Consider the following 22,793-nt stretch of genomic DNA (forward strand, 5'->3'; position numbering starts at 1 on the left):
AGCAATAGAGCAAGCAAATACTGGCCTGCAGCGGAAATGGGAATCTATGGTTCATTTATAAAAAAAAAAGGAAGTCCATTCAGAAACTGCTATATATGAACTCACTTTATTGGAAAAATGACAATTACCGTATTTTTCGCCGTATAAGACGCACTTTTTCTTCCCCAAAACTGGGGGGAAAAAGTCAGTGCGTCTTATACGGCGAATACACACCTATCGCAGTGGTCCCTGCGGCCATCAATGGCCGGGACCCGCGGCTAATACAGGACATCACCGATCGCGGTGATGCCCTGTATTAACCCTTCAGACGCGGCGATCAAAGCTGACCGCCGCGTCTGAAGGGAAAGGGACACTAACCCGGCTGTTCAGTCGGGCTGTTCGATTTCACCGCGGCGGTCCCGAACAGCCGGGTTAGTGCTTACAGGACACCGGGAGGGACCTTACCTGCCCCCTCGGTGTCTTCTCCGTTCAGGGATCCCCTGTATGGCCGGCGCTCTCCTTCCTCATCATCACGTCGTCGCCTACGTGCGTCGGCGTGCGTAACAACGTTATGGCGGCGACGGAGAGCGAGGATACCCGGCCGGCAGCAGAGACGTTCCGGAGCGACGGGGACAGCGATGGAACGACTGGAACGACATCCAGGGCAGCGATGACGGGTCCGAAGTGGCGGGGACACGCGAGTATTACCTCCTATGCAGTGGTCTTCAATCTGCGGACCTCCAGATGTTGCAAAACTACAACTCCCAGCATGCCCGGACAGCCAACGGCTGTACGGGCATGCTGGGAGTTGTAGTTTTGCAACATCTGGAGGTCCGCAGGTTGAAGACCACTATTGGGTTCAAAATCTTTATTTTTTTAGATTTTGGACCTATAAATTGGGTGCGTCTTATACGCCGGTGCGTCCTATAGGGCAAAAAATACGGTACATAAAATCAACAAACAAAATGAACAAATGAATAAAAAATTATGTAAAAGAGGCACCAGAATACTAGAGACAGGTAGATAAAAAGGTTGGAAGTACTGAAAAAAAAATGAGATATGAATAAATAGTAAATGGACTATGGTTTAAGGATTGTTACCAAAAAAGGAGGCAAACACCCTAAGGGTGCGTTCACATGTGCATATTTTTGCTGCAGATCTGCAGCAGATTTGTTGCTGCAGATGTTGCTGCCCATTTATTTTAATGGGCAGCAAAATCTGCTCAAGCAAATCTGCAGCAGAAAATACGCACATGTGAACGCACTCTAATACAACACAAGTCCTATGTGCAAAATACCAACATTCCAGGAACCAAATAGCGTGCAAAGTGCCAGACCTTACCTACCAAACCCCAACGACCGTTTCGCTATAGAAATGCTTCCTCAGGGGACCTCCACGTGACCTAATCATGGCCTCAACCCAGACACCATTTAACTTTACCTCCTTCTCAAAGATGGCCTGGTGTTTCTTGGACAGCTTATCAGTCTCCGCAGCGAAGTTGCTCCTGTGGGCCTCCAGCTCCTTATCCAGGCGCTGCTGGTGTTCATCCAGCTCCGACTTCAGCTTGTTCTCCAGGGCCATAAGCTGCTTCTGGTGCTGCCGGCGCATCCGCTTGTACCCAGACATCTGTTCCCGTAACGCCGAGTCCTGCTCATGTTCCTGGATCTGCCGCGTCACCTAAAGGTGATAGAAAAGGTGGCACAAAATATATTTTAAAAAAAATAACGAAAACGTTACAAATCCAGAGTAGTGACGGGTTAGAAGATCCCCCCCCCCCTCACCAGCGAGGCGGTGCGGATAGTGGCAAAGTGGTCCCTGTTGCGGCAATACGCCCTTCTCCGAGCGGCGGAGGAGGACTGCTGAGCCTCCATTTCGGGTTGGTACGGATCATCGTATATGTTGTCGTGAGTCTGGTAAAGAAAACCAATGCGTTAATGTAGGAAACGGTGAGGGTGTAGACAGGCCGCTAGAATGCACAATGAATGAATGGTGAAAGGTTTCTTATTTTGCCTTTTTTATATATATTTTTTTTTATTTAAGTCAACTGGTGCCAGAAAGTTAAAACAGATTTGTAAATTACTTCTATTTAAAAATCTTAATACTTCAAGTACTTATTAGCAGCTGTATACTATGGAAGAAATTCTTTTCTTTTTGGATTTCTTTTCTGTCTGACCACAGTGCTCTCTGCTGACACCTCTGTCCGTGTCAGGAGCTATACGGAACATATGCTGCTCTGGACAGTTCCTAAAATGGACAGAGGTGTCAGCAGAGAGCACTGTGGTGGTGACAGAAAAAAAATCCCAAAAGAAAAGAATTTCCTCTGTAGTATACAGCCGCTAATAAGTACTGGAAGGATTAAGAATTTTTAAGAGAAGTAATTTACAAATCTGGCATCAGTTGATTTAAAAAAAAAAAAAAAAAGTTTTCCACCGGAGTACTCCTTTAAAGGGGTAGTCCAGTGGTGCAAAACTTAACCCCTTTTCTAAGGATAGGGGCCCCCCCCCGCGATCTCTCTGTACAGGGGGGCAGGCTCTCCGGCCAGATAGCGGGTGTCGATCCCCGCACGAAGCGGCGGCTGACACGCCCCCTCAATACATCGCTATGGCAGAGCCGGAGATTACCAAAGGCAGCGCTCCGGCTCTGCTAGAGTTGTATTGAGGCGGCGTGTCAGCCGCCGCTTCGTGCGGTGGTCAACACGCCCCCTTCCCGCGGGCTGTCGGGGCTCCATACAGGAGATCGAGGAGGGGGCTCACGCGGTCGGACCCCCCTGCCATCTGCAACATATCCCCTATCCTAAGGATAGGGGATAAGTTGTTCACCACTGGACTGCCCCTTTAAGTAAAAGTATAGAATAAAGGAAACTAAGGAAAACTGTCCGACCCTGTGGGGCAGTGTTTCCCAACCAGGGTGCCTTCAGCTGTTGCAAAACTTCAACTCTCAGCATGCCCGGACAGCCTTTGGCTGTCCGGGCATGCTGAGAGTTGAAGTTTTGCAACAGCTGAAGGCATCCTGGTTGGGAAACACTGCCCCACAGAGGCAATGGCAAAACTTCCCTCGCCCTATAATGCTGTACTGTACCGCTATACAAGCTCTGCACATGGTGAAACATCTACAACCCATCACCGTTACGTCTGCCGGGAGTCGTAGTTCCAACAAAAGCAACGGGTCAGTAATGTCCATCTGAACTTCTCTGCATTTACACTTATTGTCAGAAAGGATAAGGCGTCTGTCCAGACACATTGTTGGGAGATGTAACACAACAATGGCGGCTCAGTCAGTCGGTCCTATCCAGGGACAATAGTGGAGGCCTCGGAAATCACTTACCGGCAGCCGGTGTATGACGGAGCTGTTGGAGGTCACCGTGTGCTCTCCCTCCTGCATCATGGCCATCTCTCCGCTGTCATCCGAAGCATCGGCCAGGCTGTTCACCGAGCTGCTCTGACTGCTGGCGCTGATCGACATGCTGGGCACAGACTGGCTGCTCTCCATGCTGGTTATTGTACCCGTGCAGTGGAGGAACTGCTCAGACTCCTAGAAGAGAGGAAAGAAGACGTGATACCAGAACGTACCATCATTACACATACACAGCAGCGCACATCTTACATCATGTGACCACACGTGCCATGTGACGGGCATTATATGATGGATGCCACCCTTAGGCTGTGTTCACATCACGATTTGTCCGTACGCAGAACGTATATGTTTTTTTTAAATGCTTAAAAATAAAGAATCGGACCATTAAAAGGTATCAATTCATTAATATTAGAGACGTATTAAAGGGGTACTCTGCTGCTCAGAGTTTGGAACAAACAGTTTAGAACGCTGGAGCTAAGCGCCCGTGATGTCATAGCCCCGCCCCCTCATGATGTCCCACCCCGCCCCCTCAATGCAAGTCTATGGGAAGGGGCGTGACGGCCATCACGCCCCCTTCCATAGACTTGCATTGAGGAGGCGGGGTGTGGCATCATGAGGGGGTGGGGCTATGACGTCACGAGCTCCCGGCTCCAGCGCTCAGAACAGTTTGTTCCAAACGCTGAGCAGCGGAGTACCCCTTTAACTACGTTTGTCTTTTTATGGCCTTTGGATCAACATATAGGATATTTATGTGTCCTTTTTGAGTAACGTACTTTTAACATATACGTGAAATATCACATTGACTTGTATTGTATAAGTTTTTTTTTTTGGCGTCCGTACCTACGTAGAACGTATACGTCATATCCTCTACACATGCGCAATAGGGGTTTCAGAAGGCGCCAAATGCCCTGAAGCCCAGTTATATGTTCACGTATACGTTAATTACATAAAAAAACATATGCAACGTATTAAATATGTTGTAGTTATATGTTTTTTAAACGTGTAAACATAAAAAAAAATAATTGGGTGTGCGTTTTTACATCCGTTTTAGGCTGGGTCCACACTACGTTTTCTCCCATACAGGAGCGCATACGGCAGGAGGGAGCTAAAACCTCGCGCTCCCGTATGTGACCGTATGCGCTCCCGTATGCCATTCACTTCAATGAGCCGACCGGAGTGAAACGTTCGGTCCGGTCGGCTCATTTTTGCGCCGTATGCGCTTTTACAACCGGACCTAAAACTGTGGTCAACCACGGTTTTAGGTCCGGTTGTAAAAGCGCATACGGCGCAAAAATGAGCCGACCGGACCGAACGTTTCACTCCGGTCGGCTCATTGAAGTGAATGGCATACGGGAGCGCATACGGTCACATACGGGAGCGCGAGGTTTTAGCTCCCTCCTGCCGTATGCGCTCCCGTATGGGACAAAACGTAGTGTGGACCCAGCCTTATATAGACGTCAAACGTATTAGAAATCGTGATGTGAACAGAGCCGAACTGGAGATGGGTGCGAGACGCAGTGTCCATAGTCTTTGCTGTGTTCAGAAACGTCTTATGTTGTAATAACCTCTTAGCTGATTGACTTATCCTTGTGCCCCCCCCCCCTTCTTAATTACAGATAGAAGGAGCTTAGATGAGGCTGCAGTAGAGCACGGACTCGGACGCTATGAATGGAGCCTGACCGCTGCCCCACGCAGACCCATCCAAGACACTGTCTGGGGGACTAGTAAACAATCCGGGTTTTGAATTGGTGAATTGGGGGGGGGGGGTCCCCACAGATTTACAATTTCCCACCCAGGTCAGTAGAATAATCCTTTAAAGTGTACCTGTCGTCAACAAAAACTTTTTATATAAATGTAGATAATACCATTATATGTATATTTGTAATATACATTGGATAAAATCCATGTGTATATTTTTGGGTGAAAAGATGTGGTCTCTGCAGCTATTACCTGTGTGTCTCTCTGAGGAGTCCAAATACAGGAAGTGAGGGGGGACAAGCAGGGATCTGTGCAGACTCCTGACTTGTCTATCATCCTGCTGTGTGAGCCCCGCTTGTCCTCTGCGGAAAGAGCCCCGCTTGTCCTCAGTGTACAGAGCCCTGCTTGTCTTGCCCTCACTTCCTGTATTTGGACTCATCAAAGAGACACACAGACTAAAGCTGCAGGGACACAAATATACATATTTTTTAACAAATGTATATTGCGGATATACATATAATGGTATTACCTACATTATATAAAAAGTTTTTGTTGATGACAGGTACACCAAGTCCGGGTTCACATCAAGATTTGTGCCTTAGAGCCACAGACATTACATTGGGAAACTATCAAAATGGGATACAGTCTCCTGGTTAGATAATTATCTCTATCCTATAGGGAGGGTGGGGATCCTCCGGGCGATGTAAGTGTGTGTGTGTGTTGTCTGTCTTGTTATATCAGCTAGGGGTGGACCCACGTCTGCCGGCTGTAATGGTGATGTGCTGCGGATCATTTACTCCTTTGTCCCGGGGTGGGGTGGGCTTTATCTCCAGCTGTATGGTATTTTATTTATATATTGTATTGTTCACATAAAAGTTATAAAATAAAACCTTTAAAAAAAAAACATGGGATACAGACGTATCCGTGCTCGAACAGGCACAACCCCATTTAATTTCAACGGCAAGAGCATAGTCAGCTAGTGACTACATTCAGGTAAATTCTCAAACATATTCGAGTTTGTCTTGGATGTAAAAGTGATGCAAAACTCGTACATTTTAGAAAAACGATCCGAATGTCGTTATTAGCGGACAATGTTCAGGCCATTGAAATAAATGGGGCCTGTGCCCGTCCAAGCAGTGATACATGGATCATTTTAACAGTTTCCTGACCTGTCCCTGCCTCGGTGGCACAAAGCATTGTGTGAACAAGTCCTGACTCCTAAACCTGTCGTGGAGCATTGCCCACTTCTCTTTACCTCCTCCTCCTCTGTGGTCTCGGTGTTGGGCCCATTCTGGGTGTCCTGGAAGAGGATCTTCTTCATCTTGCGGTACTGCAGGTTATCGAGCTCCCTCACGGCGTCTTTTGTGCGCTGGATTAGTTCCATGATGACGGTTTGTGGCCTTTCCCTTTGCAGGAAGCGATGCTGTATGTAAGGAAGGAGGCACAGATCTAGTATCCGATTATAAAGTAGTAGGTATATACGCGTCTGTCTTTGTGTACACTGATTCTGGAGAACAATCGCAGGACTTTTCTACGAACCTTAAGCAGAATGTCAGAGCTTGGTCTATCTTGGGGGATTTTCTGAAGACACGAATCAACAAAATTCCGGAAATATTCAGACCTGTGCAAAGGAAGGGAACCATTAGGGGCCAATGATATATGGACAGAACACAGAGGATGGATACATAGGGGTACACTTCAAACAACATACACACATTATAGACACACACATATATCTCAGTGTTTCCCAACCAGGGTGCTTCCAGCTGTTGCTAAACTACAACTCCCGCATGTTGGGGCCGCAGGGTGGTTGGGAAACACTGTTATATATACATAGATACACGCACACACTGTACAGTGGTCCCTCAACATACGATGATAATCCGTTCCAAATGGACCATCGTTTGTTGAAACCATCGTATGTTGAGGGATCTGTGCAATGTAAAGTATAGGACAGTGGCCTACAACCTGCGGCCGTTGGCTGTCCGGGCATGCTGGGTGTTGTAGTTTTGCAACATCTGGAGGTCCGCAGGTTGAAGACCACTGGTATAGGAAGTAATACTCACGTGTCCCCGCCGCTCCGGACCCTCACCGCTGCCCTGGATGTCGCTTTCCATCGCTGTCACCGCGTCCCCGGGGTGTCCCCAACACTCCGGCAAGGCCTTCCCTGGCATCCTCGCTCTCACATCGCCACGGACGCCACTCCTATTGGATGACGGGACGGCGTGCGCAGCGACGTGATGACGACTATGGAGAGTGCCGACGATGCAGGGGATCCCGAAGAGGACGCGCCGGAGCCCCGAGGACAGGTAAGTGATCGTCAGCGGACCACACGGGGCACCATAAACGCCTATCCGGTGGCAGCTGAAGCAGTCTGCGCTGCCGGATAGCCGTTTATGCGATGTTCCCGACATACAAAAGCATCGTGTGGTGATGCTGCCTTCACCATGTGATGGCCTCTGAGAGTGATCGTATGCTGAAATGATCGTATGTCGGGGCCATCGTAGGTTGGGGGAGGGGGGGGGGGGGGGGTTACTGTATATAAACTAAGTGGCAGGGGAAGTACTCACCAGTGATTGGATTGCAGGACAGGAGACTCATTCTGAGCTATGTGGTATAAGGCACTCATAGCATTCATATTAAACAGCGGGGGCTTCCGTTCAGCTGTAGAGATATAGTACAACCAGACGTTAACATTTCTTTTCTCAGACTAATGGTGATATAGATATCGGGTCACTATTTACTATGAGGGATTCAGTGAGGCAGAGGGAAGGGAGCGGACTGTGACTGACTGCCAGGGAGAGGAACAAGCTCCATGTCCAGTAGGTGTCAGCTAATTCCTGCTCCAGACAGACCAGAGAAACTGGGGAGAGAGGAGAGGAGGTGGGAGTAGTCAGAAGAGGAGTCAGTCATCAGATGAAAAAGGAGGAGTCAGTCAGCACCAGAGAAAGAGGAGGAAGAGTCAGGAAGCACAGAAGGAGGACAAAGAGGAGTCAGGTAGAACAGAGGAGAGGAGGAGGAGAATGAGGAGTGAAGCGGTACAGAAGAAGAGGAGTCAGGTAGAGGAGGAGAATGATGAGTAAAGCGGTACAGAAGAAGAGGAGTCAGGTAGAGGAGGAGAATGATGAGTAAAGCGGTATAGAAGAAGGAGTCAGGAGCACAGAGGAGAGGAGGATGATGAGTGAAGCATAACAGAAGAGGAGGGGTCAGATAGCACAGGGGAGAAGAGGAGGAGTCAGATAGCACATGGGAGAAGAGGAGGAGTCAGATAGCACAGGGGAGAAGAGGAGGAGGAGTCAGATAGCACAGGGGAGAAGAGGAGGAGTCAGATAGCACAGGGGAGAAGAGGAGGAGTCAGATAGCACAGGGGGGAAGAGAAGGAGGAGTCAGATAGCACAGGGGAGAAGAAGGAGGATGACGAGTAAGGTGGTACAGAAGAAGAGGAAGAAGAGTCAGGCAGCACAGAAGGAGGGGAACGATGAGTCAGGTAGCACAGAGGAGAGGAGGAGGAGAAGGTAGATGAGTGAAGCGGTACAGAAGAAGAGTCAGGTATAACAGGGGAGAAGGAGAAGGATGGTGAGTAAGGGAGTACAGAAGAAGAGGAGGAAGGGTCAGGCAGCACAGAAAGAAAAGGATAAAGAGTCAGGCAGCAAAGAAAGAAAAGAATAAAGAGTTAGGCAGCACAAGAGAAGGAAGATAAGGAGTCAGGCAGTACAGGAGGAGGAGAAATCAGGCAGCAACGAAGGAGGAGAAGGAAGAGGCGTCAGCAGGAGGAGCAAGGAGAAGGAGTCAGGCGGCACAAAGGAGGAGGATGAAGAATGAGGCAGCACAGAAAAAACAAAAAGAGGAAGAGGAGTCAGGCTGCAAGGAGGAGGAGGAGTGAGGCGGCACAGAAGGAGAAAGAAGACTCATGCAGCACAGGAGGAGAAGGAGTCAGGCTGCACAGAAAAAGGAAGAGGAGTCAGGCAATACAGGAGGAGGAGGAGTTAGGTGGCATAGAAGAAGGAGGAGCAGTCAGGCAAAACAGAAGGAAAAAGAATCAGGCATCACAGGAGGAGGAAGATGAGGAGTCAGAAAGCTCCGAAAGTTTCTGTTATAGAATAAGCACTCAAAAATAACTGGGAGAAGCATTAAAGGGGAACCTGTCAACCATAAGACATTAGGGGAGATTTATAAAAACCTGTCCAGAGGAAAAGTTGCTGAGTTGCCCATAACAACCAATCAGATTGTTTCTTTCATTTTTGAAAAGGCCTCTGAAAAATGAAAGAAACGATCTGATTGGTTGCTATGGGCAACTCGGCAACTTTTCCTCTGGACAGGTTTTTATAAATCTCCCCCATAGGTTTTCTAGAACTGTATGTAAGTAACCGTAAAGATATCAAACATTCAGGTGTTTCTCCAGCACCGGCTCCTGGATATACACAGTGACGTCTCACAACATTCTGGAGTCAGGGAAACACAAGAAGTTCTATATGGTCCTAAAATGCCCAGTGACCACTTATAGAATCTTCTATGGTAACAGCAGAAGTGCATCCTTACATGGGACTGATAGTAAGAAGTGATCTGCATTCATATCATGCTCATGGTGGAGCGAGCAGGTTATGGCAGAGAAAAGAGGTGTCCAGGTCCAATCAAAGCCAGTAGACATATAAAGGGGTACTCAGGCTTTATACATCTTATCCCCTATCCAAAGCATAGGGGATAAGATGTATGATCGTAGAGGTCCCGCCACTGGGGGACCCCCGCGATCTCGGTGCAGCCCCCCCAGCATTCTGTACTGGAGAATGCCTCCGAGACGGGGATGTGACTTCACAGCAATGCCCCCTACATTCATGTCTATGGGAGGGGACGTCATACCCCCTCCCATAGGCATGAATGGAGAGGGCATGGCTGCGACATTATTAGGGGAATGGCCGTGACATCACGTCCCCGTCTTGGAGGCAGTGCCCCTAATGACTTCCACACCACGCCCCCATACATGAATAAAGGGGGCGTGGCCGTGACATCACACCCCCGTCTAGGAGCCAGCGCCCCTAATGACGGCCACGCCTCTAACAATGTAACACCGCACCCCCTCTATTCATGTCTATGGGAGGGAGTGTGACGCCCCTCCCATAGACATAAATGGAGGGGGTGTGGCTGTGACCTCATAAGGGGCGTGGCCGTCACATCACATCCTTGTCTCGGAGGCACGACCATAATGACATCACACCACGCCCCCTCCATTCATGTCTATGGGAGGGGGCATCACGCCCCCTCCCATAGACATGAATGGAGGTGGGGGGGGGGGGGGGGCTGTGAAGTCACGTCCCCGTCTCTGAGGCAGTGTCCAGCACAGAATGCCGGGGGCTTCACAGAGATCGCGGGGGTTGCCAGCGGCGGGACCCCTACGATCATACATCTTATCCCCTGTCCTTTGGATAGGGAATAAGATGTAGAATGCCAGAATACCGCTTTAATCACTTCTGTGCACTGCAGGGTACTAACCGTACACTTACCTAACTCAATGCTAGTGATCCCAAGGGACCACACATCCACCTTCCCATCATACTGCCCTTCGTCCATGGCCAGAATCACCTCCGGAGCCATCCTGAAAAACAATCATCATCAGGTTATAGAACAACCGCAGAGGAGAGAAGCCACAAGGAATATAGGATCACTCACCAGTATGGCGTTCCCACAAAGGAATTAGCTGGAGCCACAATGGAAGCGGAGCCAAAATCACCCAACTTCACCAACCCCGGCTCTGTCAGGAGGATATTACCAGCCTTCACATCTCTGTAAGGGAAAGATCACAGGAGACGGCAGCTTAAGAGGTATAAAATGTACCACAAAATAATAGCATCAACATGACGCATCAATGTCAGGATGGAGAAGTCTGACCATAGGATTGCTGATCCTATAATGTAATGTATGTACACAGTGACCTCACCAGCAGAATAGAGAGTACAGGTCTGGAGTATAATACAGGATATAACTCAGGATCAGTACAGGATAAGTAATGTAATGTATGTACACAGTGACCTCACCAGCAGAATAGTGAGTACAGCTCTGGAGTATAATACAGGATATAACTCAGGATCAGTACAGGATAAGTAATGTAATGTATGTACACAATGACCTCACCAGCAGAATAGTGAGTACAGCTCTGGAGTATAACACAGGATATAACTCAGGATCAGTACAGGATAAGTAATGTAATGTATGTACACAGTGATCTCACCAGCAGAATAGTGAGTGCAGCTCTGGAGTATAATACAGGATATAACTCAGGATCAGTACAGGATAAGTAATGTAATGTATGTACACAGTGACCTCACCAGCAGAATAGTGAGTACAGCTCTGGAGTATAATACAGGATATAACTCAGGATCAGTACAGGATAAGTAATGTAATGTATGTACACAGTGACCTCACCAGCAGAATAGTGAGTACAGCTCTGGAGTATAATACAGGATATAACTCAGGATCAGTACAGGATAAGTAATGTAATGTATGTACACAGTGACCTCACCAGCAGAATAGTGAGTACAGCTCTGGAGTATAATACAGGATATAACTCAGGATCAGTACAGGATAAGTAATGTAATGTATGTACACAGTGACCTCACCAGCAGAATAGTGAGTACAGCTCTGGAGTATAATACAGGATATAACTCAGGATCAGTACAGGATAAGTAATGTAATGTATGTACACAGTGACCCCACCAGCAGAATAGTGAGTACAGCTCTGGGGTATAATACAGGATATAACTCAGGATCAGTACAGGATAAGTAATGTAATGTATGTACACAGTGACCTCACCAGCAGAATAGTGAGTACAGCTCTGGAGTATAATACAGGATATAACTCAGGATCAGTACAGGATAAGTAATGTAATGTATGTACACAGTGACCTCACCAGCAGAATAGTGAGTACAGCTCTGTAGAATAATACAGGATATAACTCAGGATCAGTACAGGATAAGTAATGTAATGTATGTACACAGTGACCTCACCAGCAGAATAGTGAGTACAGCTCTGTAGAATAATACAGGATATAACTCAGGATCAGTACAGGATAAGTAATGTAATGTATGTACACAGTGACCTCACCAGCAGAATAGTGAGTACAGCTCTGTAGAATAATACAGGATATAACTCAGGATCAGTACAGGATAAGTAATGTAATGTATGTACACAGTGACCTCACCAGCAGAATAGTGAGTACAGCTCTGTAGAATAATACAGGATATAACTCAGGATCAGTACAGGATAAGTAATGTAATGTATGTACACAGTGACCTCACCAGCAGAATAGTGAGTGCAGCTCAGGAGTGTAATACAGGATATAACTCAGGATCAGTACAGGATAAGTAATGTAATGTATGTACACAGTGACCTCACCAGCAGAATAGTGAGTACAGCTCTGGAGTATAATACAGGATATAACTCAGGATCAGTACAGGATAAGTAATGTAATGTATGTACACAGTGATCTCACCAGCAGAATAGTGAGTACAGCTCTGTAGAATAATACAGGATATAACTCAGGATCAGTACAGGATAAGTAATGTAATGTATATACACAGTGACCTCACCAGCAGAATAGTGAGTAAAGCATTACACATCTACATGTAGTTTCATCCCATATAAGTACTTACCTGTGGATCATGTTGTGTGCGTGGAGGTAGGCCAGGCCCTGGAGTGCACCATGGGTAATAGCAGCGATCTCCACCTCCTGGAGGGGTTTCTTATGTACTAAATAGAAGAATACAAACTGTGTAGGTAAGTAAATGAACGGCAGGTGGAGAACCCCCAGAGTTTTCAATCTCCGGTATAATGTCACTCACCCTCCAGGAGGTCGGAAGCGGATCCCAGGCAGTACTCCATCACCAACTGCAGGGCGGCGTCCACGGGGCCAAAAGAAAACGAACAAAGCGATGAGAGAAGAAGACAAGGTCTGCAGGTTCTGATTAGTCATGGAGCATGTGTGCAAATATAAGGAGCATAAGAAGAAACACGTGTGACAAGATGGTGGTATGTGGGCAAAGGACTAGCACATAGGAAGGGGGTGAAGAGTAAGGGCAGAGGACTGGCACATAGGAAGGGGGTGAAGAGTAAAGGCAGAGGCCTGGCACATAGGAAGGGGGTGAAGAGTAAGGGCAGAGGACTGGCACATAGGAAGGTGGTGAAGAGTAAAGGCAGAGGACTGGCACATAGGAAAGGGATGAAGAGTAAGGGCAGAGGCCTGGCACATAGGAAGGGGATGAAGAGTAAAGGCAGAGGCCTGGCACATAGGAAGGGGATGAAGAGTAAGGGCAGAGGCCTGGCACATAGGAAGGGGATGAATAGTAAGGGAAGAGACCTGGCACATATGAAGGGGGTGAAGAGTAAAGGCAGAGGCCTGGCACATATGAAGGGGGTGAAGAGTAAAGGCAGAGGCCTGGCACATAGGAAGGGGATGAAGAGTAAGGGCAGAGGCCTGACACATAGGAAGGGGATGAAGAGTAAGGGCAGAGGCCTGGCACATAGGAAGGGGATGAAGAGCAAGGGCAGAGGCCTGGCACATAGGAAGGGGATGAAGAGTAAGGGCAGAGGCCTGGCACATAGGAAGGGGATGAAGAGTAAGGGCAGAGGCCTGGCACATAGGAAGGGGATGAAGAGTAAGGGCAGAGGCTTGGCACATAGGAAGGGAATGAAGAGTAAAGACAGAGGCTTGGCACATGAGGAAAGCAGAGTGCTGGCAAGGTAAACATTAAGACCAGGAAGAAAAGCAGAGCCAGGAGTGGGGTTAATAGGAGTAGAGGACACAGGACACACTAGGGCACAGGAAAGGAGAGGGGGTGTATGGCAGTGACGCGGGCGGCCAGCAGGGGGCTATTGTGATGGCTTTTTCGGTACAATCAGTGCACGGCGGCTTCAGCCTCCCACACACGGCACTTACAGGGCTCCACAGACACGACTGGATGTGAACACATAAACCAGAGCTTGTATGATCAACGTCATATGTGTGCAGAGATCAGGCCGACACGCGTGCAGAGATCAGGCCGACACGCGTGCAGAGATCAGTACAGGATAAGTAATATAATTTATGTACACAGTGACCTCACCAGCAGAATAGTGAGTACAGCTCTGGAGTATAATACAGGATATAACTCAGGATCAGTACAGGATAAGTAATGTAATGTATGTACACAGTGACCTCACCAGCAGAATAGTGAGTACAGCTCTGGAGTATAATACAGGATATAACTCAGGATCAGTACAGGATAAGTAATGTAATGTATGTATACAGTGACCTCACCAGCAGAATAGTGAGTACAGCTCTGGAGTATAATACAGGATATAACTCAGGATCAGTACAGGATAAGTAATGTAATGTATGTATACAGTGACCTCACCAGCAGAATAGTGAGTACAGCTCTGGAGTATAATACAGGATATAACTCAGGATCAGCACAGGATAAGTAATGTAATGTATGTACACAGTGACCTCACCAGCAGAATAGTGAGTACAGCTCTGGAGTATAATACAGGATATAACTCAGGATCAGTACAGGATAAGTAATATAATGTATGTACACAGTGACCTCACCAGCAGAATAGTGAGTACAGCTGTGGAGTATAATACAGGATATTACTCAGGATCAGTACAGGATAAGTAATGTAATGTATGTACACAGTGATCTCACCAGCAGAATAGTGAGTACAGCTCTGGAGTATAATACAGGATATAACTCAGGATCAGTACAGGATAAGTGATGTAATGTATGTACACAGTGACCCCACCAGCAGAATAGTGAGTACAGCTCTGGAGTATAATACAGGATATAACTCAGGATCAGTATAGGATAAGTAATGTAATGTATGTACACAGTGACCCCACCAGCAGAATAGTGAGTACAGCTCTGGAGTATAATACAGGATATAACTCAGGATCAGTACAGGATAAGTAATGTAATGTACACAGTGATCTCACCAGCAGAATAGTGAGTGCAGCTCTGGAGTATAATACAGGATATAACTCAGGATCAGTACAGGATAAGTAATGTATGTACACAGTGACCTCACCAGCAGAATAGTGAGTACAGCTCTGGAGTATAATACAGGATATAACTCAGGATCAGTACAGGATAAGTAATGTAATGTACACAGTGATCTCACCAGCAGAATAGTGAGTGCAGCTCTGGGGTATAATACAGGAAGATATATTCTGTACGCTCTGTAGACAGATACTCACCCAGGCTGTGTGCTCCCGTAGGTAACATCCTTTATATTCTATAGTGTTGGGATGTCGCAGTTTTTGGAGGAATTTTACTTCTTTTATGATGTCCTGCCATTTCTAGAACAGAAAGGAGAAGTTAAATACAGATCCCAGGCTGCTGCCCGTCCTGCCCGTCCACTCCTCGGCCCGGCTGCATTTACCTCATTGGACTGCTTGCCACTATAAGACATCTTCTTAATGGCGACGACCTCATTATTCCGGATGTCTCGGGCCTGGAGGAAGGAGAGAACGACTGTTATGAGGAAAGTCAGCAAGTAATGGAGCTCTGGTCCTGGTAACTGGTCCCAGTACTTACAAAATAGACAGCACCAAAGCTGCCGTGCCCAATCTCCCGCAGGTCGGCAAAGAGTTTCTCTGGATCATCTTTGAAGAAGAGCTCCGCTACTTCAGGGTCCTTCAGGCTGCCTGCCCGGGCGTTGGACGGCATGACGAGAGCCAGGGGGTACCCCCCACGGGATGCCGCCGCCACCACTCCCGATGGAGGACGGACCCACTGAGGCTGCTCAGAAAGAAGGAAAGAAGGATGAATGCATCATAGTGTCTAAGATAGGAAAAAGCCTAAGGCTACGAGAGAATGCACAGGAGCGATGAGGGGACAGGTATAGGAGCCATAAATAAGGGGAGGTGCTGCATATAACCCATATACGTGTGGACTCGGCTGCGCATGATTCTGGGGGGCCGAGGAGGGAGGCGACAATACCTTACAGATCTCCATCATGAATCAGTGATATGGGGGGGGGGGGGGGGTACATGACCGAGAAATAAAGGGGCGACCGATAACCATAACAGCAACATAACAGCATCAACACATCACATCCTGGTATGTCCTGACCTGCGGACGCCCCCATTAACCCTCCCCCTGCCACATACCCCCCCCATCAGCGAATGCTCCACTAACCCCCGTCTGGCCAGGTAGGTTATGATATGCATTAACCCCTTGGCTGCTAGAGAGAGCGGGTCCAGTGTTAGTTGGGGAGATGACAGATGCAGAGCCCCCGCCTCCTCTGCTGACAGCCATAGATACAGCTTTACTATTGGTTTTCACCCAGAAGGGCAGGAAACCAGAGTCTGGCAGAGCAGTCATTGAGCGTCCTCCTGCCGCCCCCATCACTATACCACCACACAGACCATGTACCCGAGACCACTGCGCCCACCACCACTCATACAGACCAGGAGTCACTACTAACCTGCACCTGGATGACGGTAACTGCCCCACACAGACAGCTTCCCCCAGACTACTACCCTCACCCGGTTCACTCCTATCACTTACCTACTACCCTCAGCCTCCTCCTGGGTACCCCTGACCTACTACCCTGACCCTCCTCCTGGGTACCCCTGACCTACTACCCTCAGCCTCCTCCTGGGTACCCCTGACCTACTACCCTGACCCTCCTCCTGGGTACCCCTGACCTACTACCCTCAGCCTCCTCCTGGCTACCTCTGAACTACTACCCTCAGTCTCCTCCTGGGTACCCCTGACCTACTACCCTGACCCTCCTCCTGGGTACCCCTGACCTACTACCCTCAGCCTCCTCCTGGGTACCCCTGACCTACTACCCTCAGCCTCCTCCTGGGTACCCCTGACCTACTACCCTCACCATCCTCCAGGGAACCTCTGACCTACTACCCTCACCATCCTCCTGGGTACCCCTGACCTACTACCCTCACCATCCTCCTGGGTACCCCTGACCTACTTCCCTGACCCTCCTCCTGGGTACCCCTGACCTACTACCCTCACCCTCCTCCTGGATACCCCTGACCTACTACCCTCACCATCCTCCAGGGAACCTCTGACCTACTACCCTCAGCCTCCTCCTGGGTACCCCTGACCTACTACCCTCACCATCCTCCAGGGAACCTCTGACCTACTACCCTCACCCTCCTCCTGGGTACTCCTGACCTACCACCCTCACTCTCCTCCATGCTGTCACTAACCTACTACCCTCAGCCTCCTCCTGGGTACCCCTGACCTACTACCCTCAGCCTCCAACTGGATAGCCCTGACCTACTACCCTCACCATCCTCCAGGGAACCTCTGACCTACTACCCTCAGCCTCCTCCTGGGTACCCCTGACCTACTACCCTCACCATCCTCCAGGGAACCTCTGACCTACTACCCTCACCCTCCTCCTGGGTACTCCTGACCTACCACCCTCACTCTCCTCCATGCTGTCACTAACCTACTACCCTCAGCCTCCTCCTGGGTACCCCTGACCTACTACCCTCAGCCTCCAACTGGATAGCCCTGACCTACTACCCTCACCATCCTCCAGGGAACCTCTGACCTACTACCCTCAGCCTCCTCCTGGGTACCCCTGACCTACTACCCTCACCATCCTCCAGGGAACCTCTGACCTACTACCCTCACCCTCCTCCTGGGTACTCCTGACCTACCACCCTCACTCTCCTCCATGCTGTCACTAACCTACTACCCTCAGCCTCCTCCTGGGTACCCCTGACCTACTACCCTCAGCCTCCAACTGGATAGCCCTGACCTACTACCCTCACCCTTCTCTTGGGTACCCGTGACCTACTACCCTCCTCCTGGGACCTCTGACCTACTACCCTCACCCTCCTCCTGGGACCCCTGACCTACTACCCTCCTCCTGGGTACCTCTGACCTACTACCCTCACCCTCCTCCCGGATGCCCCTGGCACACTGCCCCCTCACATTCCATAATTGTATGGAGGGTGCCACTGGTGATAAATATGGGAGACAGATAATGGAACGTGGGGTAACACCAAGCATAGACCACTCCTGCTCCACATAATCCCCCACATTCCCCAGAGGGGGACCCTCAGCTCCATCACCCCAATAGGTCATAAATAACCTGATTCCAATAAAACATCCGGAGCCAAGACACTGTGACGACCCTACTGCTGTGTACAGTCCTGGGGGAGAACAGTAGACTCTCGGGTTCTGCAGGACATATACACGAGCTATTGCTCCATTTTATCTGCCGCTTGAGGTGAAAAGGTAAATGTGTTCTACTGTTCTCTGTTATCAGCCAAGTATCAGACATATACCAGAACTGATATAACCTCTATATTACATCATATGTGACTGATATCATCCTCTTATATCGCTCCAGTACTGATATAACCTCTATATATTACATCATATGTGATTATATCATCCGCTCCTCTTATAACGCTCCAGTACTGATATAACCTCTATATATTACATCATATGTGATGATATCATCCTCTTATAACGCTCCAGTACTGATATAACCTCTATATATTACATCATATGTGATATCATCCGCTCCTCTTATAACGCTCCAGTACTGATATAATCTCTATATATTACATCATATGTGATGATATCAGCCGCTCCTCTTATAACGCTCCAGTACTGATATAACCTCTATATATTACATCATATGTGATTATATCAGCCGCTCCTCTTATAACGCTCCAGTACTGATATAATCTCTATATATTACATCATATGTGATGATATCAGCCGCTCCTCTTATAACGCTCCAGTACTGATATAATCTCTATATATTACATCATGTGACTGATATCATCCTCTTATAACGCTCCAGTACTGATATAATCTCTATATATTACATCATGTGACTGATATCATCCTCTTATAACACTCCAGTACTGATATAATCTCTATATATTATATCATATGTGATATCAGCCGCTCCTCTTATAACGCTCCAGTACTGATATAACCTCTATATATTACATCATATGTGATGATATCATCCGCTCCTCTTATAACGCTCCAGTACTGATATAATCTCTATATATTACATCATATGTGATGATATCAGCCGCTCCTCTTATAACGCTCCAGTACTGATATAATCTCTATATATTACATCATGTGACTGATATCATCCTCTTATAACACTCCAGTACTGATATAATCTCTATATATTATATCATATGTGATATCAGCCGCTCCTCTTATAATGCTCCAGTACTGATATAACCTCTATATATTACATCACATGTGACTGATATCATCCTCTTATAACACTCCAGTACTGATATAATCTCTATATATTACATCATATGTGATGATATCAGCCGCTCCTCTTATAACACTCCAGTACTGATATAACCTCTATATATTACATCACATGTGACTGATATCATCCTCTTATAACGCTCCAGTACTGATATAATCTCTATATATTACATCATATGTGATGATATCAGCCGCTCCTCTTATAACACTCCAGTACTGATATAACCTCTATATATTACATCATGTGACTGATATCATCCTCTTATAACACTCCAGTACTGATATAATCTCTATATATTACATCATATGTGATATCAGCCGCTCCTCTTATAATGCTCCAGTACTGATATAATCTCTATATATTACATCATATGTGACTGATATCAGCCTCTTATAACGCTCCAGTACTGATATAATCTCTATATATTACATCATATGTGACTGATATCCTCTTATAACGCTCCAGTACTGATATAATCTCTATATATTACATGTGATGATATCAGCCGCTCCTCTTATAATGCTCCAGTACTGATATAATCTCTATATATTACATCATATGTGATGATATCATCCTCTTATAATGCTCCAGTACTGATATAACCTCTATATATTACATCATGGGACTGATATCCTCTTATAACGCTCCAGTACTGATATAACCTCTATATATTACATCATGTGACTGATATCATCCTCTTATAACACTCCAGTACTGATATAATCTCTATATATTACATCATATATGATATCAGCCGCTCCTCTTATAATGCTCCAGTACTGATATAATCTCTATATATTACATCATATGTGACTGATATCAGCCGCTCCTCTTATAACGCTCCAGTACTGATATAACCTCTATATATTACATCATATGTGATGATATCAGCCGCTCCTCTTATAACGCTCCAGTACTGATATAACCTCTATATATTACATCATATGTGATGATATCAGCCGCTCCTCTTAGAACGCTCCAGTACTGATATAACCTCTATATATATTACATCATATGTGACTGATATCAGCCTCTTATAACGCTCCAGTACTGATATAATCTCTATATATTACATCATATGTGATGATATCATCCTCTTATAACGCTCCAGTACTGATATAACCTCTATATATTACATCATATGTGACTGATATCATCCTCTTATAACGCTCCAGTACTGATATAACCTCTATATATTACACCATATGTGACTGATATCCTCTTATAACGCTCCAGTACTGATATAATCTCTATATATTACACCATATGTGACTGATATCATCCGCTCCTCTTATAACGCTCCAGTACTGATATAACCTCTATATATTACATCATATGTGACTGATATCATCCTCTTATAACCCTCCAGTACTGATATAATCTCTATATATTACATCATATGTGATGATATCAGCCGCTCCTCTTATTACATCATATGTGATGATATCAGCCGCTCCTCTTATAACGCTCCAGTACTGATATAACCTCTATATATTACATCATATGTGACTGATATCATCCTCATATAACGCTCCAGTACTGATATAACCTCTATATATTACATCATGTGACTGATATCCTCTTATAACGCTCCAGTTCTGATATGATCGTCTTTCACACTGGCCATACGGTGACAATGGCGGTACACTTCCTGTGTTGCTCGGAGCCGTCACTTCCTGTCCTCCCCATTGTCGTCTCCACGCTGTTTTTAATCGGACACAATGGATGCCTGTTAATCCAATCCCGGACCACGGGGAATAGGGACAGGACACCACCAGCCATCATCACTACTCCCTCCAAAAATGTCAGAATGTAAGAGTGGACGATGAAGACCAATCACATGATCATTCTAGGTACATAAATATGACGCACAGCGACTTGTCATCAGCTCAATGATAGCGCAAAGTTGCAGTAAGGTTCTCGGTCTCAATATCAATGTCTTAAAGGGGTACTCTGGTGGAAAACTGTTTTTTATTTTTTTTTTATCAACTGGTGACAGAAAGTGAGACAGATTTGTAAATTACTTCTATTCAAAAATCTTAATCCTTTCAGTACTTCAGCAAATCCCCATAGCAAACCTCTTCTAAACTGGGCATTTCCCGAGACACGTGTCATCAGAGAGCACTTAGACAGAAAAGAACAACCTTAACTTCAGAAGCTCATAAGTACTGAAAGGATTAAGATTTTTTTAATAGAAGTAAATTACAAATCTGTTTAACTTTCTAGAGCCAGTTGATATATAAAAAATAAAGTTTTTTCCTGGATAACCCTTTAACCCCTTAAGGACCCAGCCCAAATATACCTTAAGGACCCGGCCATTTTTTGAACATCTGACCACTGTCACTTCAAGCATTAACAACTCTGGAATGCTTTTACCTTGCATTCTGATTCAGAGATTGTTTTTTGTGACATATTCTACTTTATGTTAGTGGTATAATTTTGTCGATACTTGTTAGAGATCGACCAATATCTTTTTTTAGGGCCCATACCGATAATCGGTGGAGGTTAGGGCCGATAACTTATACCGATATTCCGGTATAAGTTATCGGCTATTTATCCCCCCTCGACACCGCTGCAGATCATTGATTTAAAGCGGGCGCTTTAAATCAATGCACTGCAGTGGCTTTTGCGGGGCCATAGGCCGCCACCACCCGCTTCTCTCCCCCTACCCGTCAGGGTGGTCCGGGCCATCCATCCTTCCTGTAGTGTCCGGCGGCATTCCGGGTGGAGGGTGCACCGGTCCGGGCTGTACTTCTCCGGGGGTCCTCTTCTCCACTCCGGGCAGGCTCCGGCCTAGTACGCTGCATAGACGCCGCTGCGCAGTGACGCACGTGCGCAGTGACGCACCTGACGTCACGGTGTAGCGGCGTCTATGCAGCGTACTAGGCCGGAGCCTGCCCGGAGTGGAGAAGATGACCCCCGGAGAAGGACAGCCCGGACCGGTTCATCCTTCACCCGGAATGCCGCCGGACACTACAGGAAGGAAGGATGGCCCGGACCACCCCCATTACGGGTAAGTTTAAATTTTTTTTCTTATTGACTCGGAGGGTGGGGGAGGAGCCCGACCGGTATAGCGGTATGGGCAAAAATCCATACCGGTATACCGCCCAGCACTACGGGGGGGGGGGGGGGGCGGCGGTGGTCGCGGTGCGGCGGGCCGGGGGGGGGATGCGATCACGGTGCGGTGGGGGCGGTGCGGGGGTTGGGGCATTATCGGCTAGGTAATTGCAGATACCGATAATGCCCAAAATCGTGATTATCGGCCGATAATATCGGCCATACCGATAATCGGTCGTCCCTAATACTTGTATCATTTCTTGGTGAAAAATTCCCAAATTTTATGAAAATTTTTTTTTTTTTACTTTGAAGCTCTCTGTTTATAAGGAAAATAGATATTCCAAATAAATTATATATTGATTCACATATACAATATGTCTACTTTATGTTTGCATCATAAAATTGATGAGTTTTTACTTTTGGAAGACATCAGAGGGCTTCA

At 47.0% G+C, this 22,793-nt stretch overlaps 1 protein-coding gene across 2 annotated transcripts in view; it reads right to left on the reverse strand.

Annotated features, from left to right (window-relative positions):
* TAOK2 (TAO kinase 2) overlaps nt 1-22,793 on the reverse strand; it is a 50,551-nt gene that overhangs the window by 16,936 nt on the left and 10,822 nt on the right. For both annotated transcript variants that reach the window (XM_056536565.1, XM_056536564.1), the window contains exons 2-14: nt 15,595-15,798; nt 15,440-15,511; nt 15,255-15,356; nt 12,865-12,910; nt 12,676-12,772; nt 10,696-10,809; nt 10,530-10,621; nt 7,602-7,695; nt 6,571-6,652; nt 6,287-6,454; nt 3,304-3,510; nt 1,761-1,889; nt 1,420-1,656 (exon numbers count right to left, since the gene is read on the reverse strand). In XM_056536565.1, the coding sequence (XP_056392540.1) occupies nt 1,420-1,656; nt 1,761-1,889; nt 3,304-3,510; nt 6,287-6,454; nt 6,571-6,652; nt 7,602-7,695; nt 10,530-10,621; nt 10,696-10,809; nt 12,676-12,772; nt 12,865-12,910; nt 15,255-15,356; nt 15,440-15,511; nt 15,595-15,726 (1,572 nt within the window). In that variant the 5' untranslated portion in view covers nt 15,727-15,798. The remainder of the gene's footprint in view (nt 1-1,419; nt 1,657-1,760; nt 1,890-3,303; nt 3,511-6,286; nt 6,455-6,570; nt 6,653-7,601; nt 7,696-10,529; nt 10,622-10,695; nt 10,810-12,675; nt 12,773-12,864; nt 12,911-15,254; nt 15,357-15,439; nt 15,512-15,594; nt 15,799-22,793) is intronic.

This window comes from Hyla sarda, chromosome 8, assembly GCF_029499605.1.
Source record: "Hyla sarda isolate aHylSar1 chromosome 8, aHylSar1.hap1, whole genome shotgun sequence".
Taxonomy (NCBI): Eukaryota; Metazoa; Chordata; class Amphibia; order Anura; family Hylidae; genus Hyla; species Hyla sarda.